Source organism: Notothenia coriiceps, unplaced genomic scaffold, assembly GCF_000735185.1.
Source record: "Notothenia coriiceps isolate Sejong01 unplaced genomic scaffold, NC01 NC01_scaffold00001115, whole genome shotgun sequence".
NCBI lineage: Eukaryota > Metazoa > Chordata > Actinopteri > Perciformes > Nototheniidae > Notothenia > Notothenia coriiceps.
Window position 1 is genome coordinate 1 of NW_011333816.1, and position 4,717 is coordinate 4,717.

The 4,717-nt window shown below is 38.6% G+C and overlaps 1 protein-coding gene across 1 annotated transcript; it reads right to left on the reverse strand.

The window, feature by feature from the left end:
- Nucleotides 1-458: 458 nt before the first annotated feature.
- On the reverse strand, nt 459-4,713 carry LOC104959253 (ryanodine receptor 3-like; the record flags this gene model as incomplete). The annotated part of the gene is made up of 8 exons (XM_010787123.1): nt 459-605; nt 1,155-1,215; nt 1,669-1,796; nt 2,157-2,199; nt 3,053-3,183; nt 3,285-3,482; nt 4,473-4,559; nt 4,639-4,713. Coding segments are annotated over 8 exons (870 nt in total), but the record flags the coding sequence as incomplete, so codon positions are not given.
- Nucleotides 4,714-4,717: the final 4 nt, after the last annotated feature.

A 4,717-nucleotide genomic window follows, 5' to 3' on the forward strand; every position in this document is an offset into this window, starting at 1 on the left:
ACACACACACACACACACACACACACACACACACACACACACACACACACACACACACACACACACACACACACACACACACACACACACACCCCTTGCTGCTAAATACCAACAAACTATGTGCAATATATAAATGCGATTAATAACTGTGTAATTTTTCCTGCTGTAACTACGCACATGTCCCCTCCGTGGGACTAATAAGGTATTCTGATCTGATTCATGCAGATCTCTATGTAAGATGAGCCCTGATAAAGATGTATCCAGATGGCAGCAGAATATCTCTTTACATTCTTCAATACTTGAAATTAAAACCCCGTAATATATCCTTTATTTCACGGTGTTGTAATTCTACGTAAAAAGGGAAAAGGTGGTTGTAAGGACAGGCTGCTCTGCCACAGAGGGTGGCGGTCACTGTTCTTCTCTGTGCTCTGGCTCCCTCTGCTGGATGAACTCTGTACCTGCTTGCCGTTGTGAGTGACAGACGACAGGATGGTTTGGAGCGACTTGAAGACCATGGCGATGTCCAGAAGATGGGCAGCGAAGAAGAAGTTGTTGAAGTGTCCGAAAATGGACATGGTGGAGTACCAGATCAGATACAGGAAGTACTGAGGGAGAGGAAAGGACATTTATTAGTGACAAAGGTTCTAGAGGAATGTCTTTGCATATAGTAAAAGCAAACTGCTGTCTTATGCCACCTTGCATATTACTACACATACTGTGGACATATGTGAAAAATAACCAAATAAAACCTTTGACTATTTTAATAATCATGTTTTTAGCTGGGTGTCTGTTCTATCAGAGTATTCATTCATTGTAATGTCACTTTCGTAAGGTAAATACTATTTAGGCTATTACAGGACAGGTCTAAGGACAGAGGGTGTCGTTTTCTCATACTGATAGTCTGCACAAACTGTGCTGTTGCTGTAAAGTGTCTTTACTGTAGGGTATCTTTATTATAGCACTTTGGCTCGACCAAATATCGTTTAAAAATGTGCTATATAAATAAAACTTGATTTTATTTGATCACAGAATAAAATGTAATAAGCAAAATCCTAATGAAAAGTAAGATATACGGTACTTTATTTCTTCTACTTTATTTCCCCCCGCAGTGCTGTGAATAAAAAGTGGTTTGATAGCACGTTGAATAAACGTACATTGTCAGTCAGAACCACTCCCATCTTCCAGATGTGGTACTTGGTATCGATGGAGCTCAGCCTGCAAACGGGAGAACACAATAAGATCAAATGTACTTTATTGATCCCAAATTAGGGAAGAAATGTGTTGCAGCAGCATCAAAAACAAGGCACATAAGTAGAAAGATTAGAAATAAACAATTCTAAAATTGAAACATCTCAAAATAGAAATAAAACAGCATTAAAAAGTAGAAAAATATACAAGTTGAACGTTAAGATAGAAAACCTGTCATACTGAAATGCAACCATGCATGTCATGTTAACGATTGACACAAATGAGGAGATACTGGACTAGATATATTTAACATGGGGTTTAGAAATTACAGTTTTTTTATGGGATAACTTCAGGAAATGCTCAAACTCTCAGGCGTAACTTAAAGCCCTTTGAGTATCATTTTAGCAATCCCTTAAAAAAGTGTAAAAGACTGCTGGTTGCAGTGAGTATGAATAGATACAACAAGGGTTCATCTCTCACCAGGAGAGCAGGGAGGCTTCATTCTCTACAGTCTCCACCGTGGGGTCGAAGTCCAGAGCGCTCTTATCCAGGCCCAACAGCTCAGCGATGCGCTCGGCTCCGTACATGTCTCCATATTTATTGATCACCTACAAATAAAGGACGGCAAAAAGAGACTTGGTCACAACACAACACAACAAAAAGTCTGATTAAGAAAGAACGCAAGATAACACAGGATGTTAAAGGGTCTGCCTGCAACATAACACAGGGTCACATATTATTAGAATTTCACTGCTAATTACCTCAGAAGATTTGTTTTAAAAGATTTGACCTATCATGCTAACAACTACTGAAAACTGTATTAGGCATGTCCATAATAGGATATTTGGTTTAAAAACCATGACATGTCTCACTAGGAATTTAGGTTGACAAGTACATTATGACTACATGTTTAGTTATATGTTATTATTCTGTGTAAGAAATGTAGTTACTCCTTTGCACACACTCACCTTGCGCTTGATGAACTTGTCCCAGTAGTTGCTGGGGAAAGACCTGTTAAAGAAAGTAGAAGTAACAATCAGCGGTGGTAACTTACACTCTCTCTGTAAAAGAATGACTTTAATTCAATTATTCTCTCTAGTTGTTTTCTGGAATTTGTCATGCTGATCGACATGAATCAAAATGTCCTTGCATGTCATATATTATGTAAATATGCAGATTACGGTATGGAGCTAGCAGATGATGAGGATAATTGAATACTGACGAACCTCATAATAGGATTATTTTGAGTTCAGACTATGAACCATGAAACTGCCTTGAATTGAACCTGGAGCTGGAAAGTTATTCAATTTTGAAATGTTTGTAAGATGTGTCTTTGTATGAATATATATATATTTATATATCGTATTTTCCTTTTCAAAAAAGACAGTTGAAACTGCAATTGACATGTGCAGAAAATGACCCTATATCCAGTTTTCTTATTATTTTTTTTCTTTTTCTATTTTCTTATCTTGCCCTAACTTTAATTTTTTGTTTTCTTTTCCAGTTTTCTTTATTTCTTTCTACTCCTTCATTTCTATACGTGTTTGATGCTATAATGCCAACGTTGTATTAGGATGATTCACGGGAGGGCTACTTCCCATGAGCTATGCTTCAGCCCTCCCGCTTCTACTAATTTTTTTCACCTTTGTGTGTTTGAATTCTACTTTTTTAGTTTTTTGGATGAATTAGTAGATTTAAAAAAATAAAAAAATAAAAGGGTGGTATGTTTTATGCACCTGTACCTCAGTGTAATTTGACCTTGAGAAGTGCACTTCTGTATGTTTGGAACTGTACACAAAAAAAGACTACTTTTAGTGTCATCGCTTCTTGGGATTGGACAGTGTGAATCAGGACGGTGACTCACGGGGTGTTGATGACGAGTCGATCCCACTGGCCCTTGATGTCCTCGTCGGACGGTTGCTCGGTGATGTAGAGACCGTCGAATTCAAGCTTCCTCGCAATCTCCTTCTCCCTCTTGAACACCACCAGAGGAACCTACGGGCAAACATAATAAGATGGGCGATTAACACTTTACCTTACACAATGGCAAGCAATTCACCCATTGATAGGGAGAAAAACATCAAGAGTAAACCCACCTTGAGGAAGCAGTACCCGAAGAGACAGACGAGTGAGATGACGGTGTGGAAAACAGCGAGGAAGCGCAGCGTGGGTAACATGTAGCCGGTGCTCTCCTGCAGGACAAACTCATCCATGTCGAAAAATGTGTTCTCCTCATCATTATCTTCATCGCCGTCCCAGGTGTCCTCCTCATCTACCTCAGCTTCACCAGTGACCTAAAGAGCAAAGAGAAGTTACCACAATATACAATGAATAGTCCACAACTAGTATAGGGTCGCTGCGGAGAAAACTGTTTTAAAAAGAACGAGGTTCTGGGGTAGAGGTAAAAGTTCCAAGAAAACACTATAAATTAAGTAAAGTTATGAAAAGGAAAAAATTGAATTTTGCAAGTAAAGGTTAAAAAAGACAGGTACTGCCCCTGGAGATTATTGTCACCAGTGTCAAACTCAAAGGTAGGGAGGAAAGAATGGAGAAACCAGCTCGAGTGCGATAGAATTTGAAAATACACAACCGGAAAAAATCTGCCACTTCCTTCAGACTTCCTTCCTCCAACACACACGAACGCGCACATGACCAATGAGGGCACGAGATAAGTTTGTGCACAGGTGGAAGGCTGACAGGCAGGTAGGCCATTCAGTTATTTTAGCCGGGCCGGCTCAGATGATTGGTCGTGCTTTTTACAGCGCCACGGCTTCCACAGATGAATTTTTAAAAAAATGTATTTATTGTCAAAGCATTTAATATATTCATTGCTATCGGGATGTTAAGAGCATTCCATGGAATATAAAAAAAAGTGTTTCTGAAATAAATTACATACCCCACCTTTAATTTATTTACATCCTAAATGTACAGGAAAAAAAAAATGAAATAAACTTACTTTTGCAAAAGATTTGGAATTAAAAAAAAGTTTCAGCCCTTTATAAAAAATAATAATTATAAAAACATTTTGTTGTCCTATAGATGACCGAGAATGCTTACTCGGTCTGTGAGGGATCATCACATTGAATTGTTATTTGACCGGTGCTTTTTCATTATCATCATCTTTTAAATGCACAATAATAATAATAATAATATATTTATTTTGTTAGCGCTTTTACCGGTGCTCAAAGAAGCTTTACAGATATAGTGAAAAGAAAAGAAATACAATATTTATTTTCCAATGATCTTGGAATTGATGCTCCGTTTAGAAACGTGACTTTCATTACCTTGTAGAAGAGAAGAATGAAGTTGATGGCGAAACACACAAACAGAGCCAGGAAACGCACGTTGTAGAAGTTACGAGCCAGCAAGTTCTGCAGGGAAGAGTTTGATTAAGACCAACTGTTGTGACCTTCATTATCGCCTTTCCACATTCTGAAGACGAGGGCTCACCAGCATCTTGGTGACGAAGATTTTCAGAAAGGCGAAGATGCTCAGCATGAAGGACGGAGACGCGTCTTTGGGGGGACTC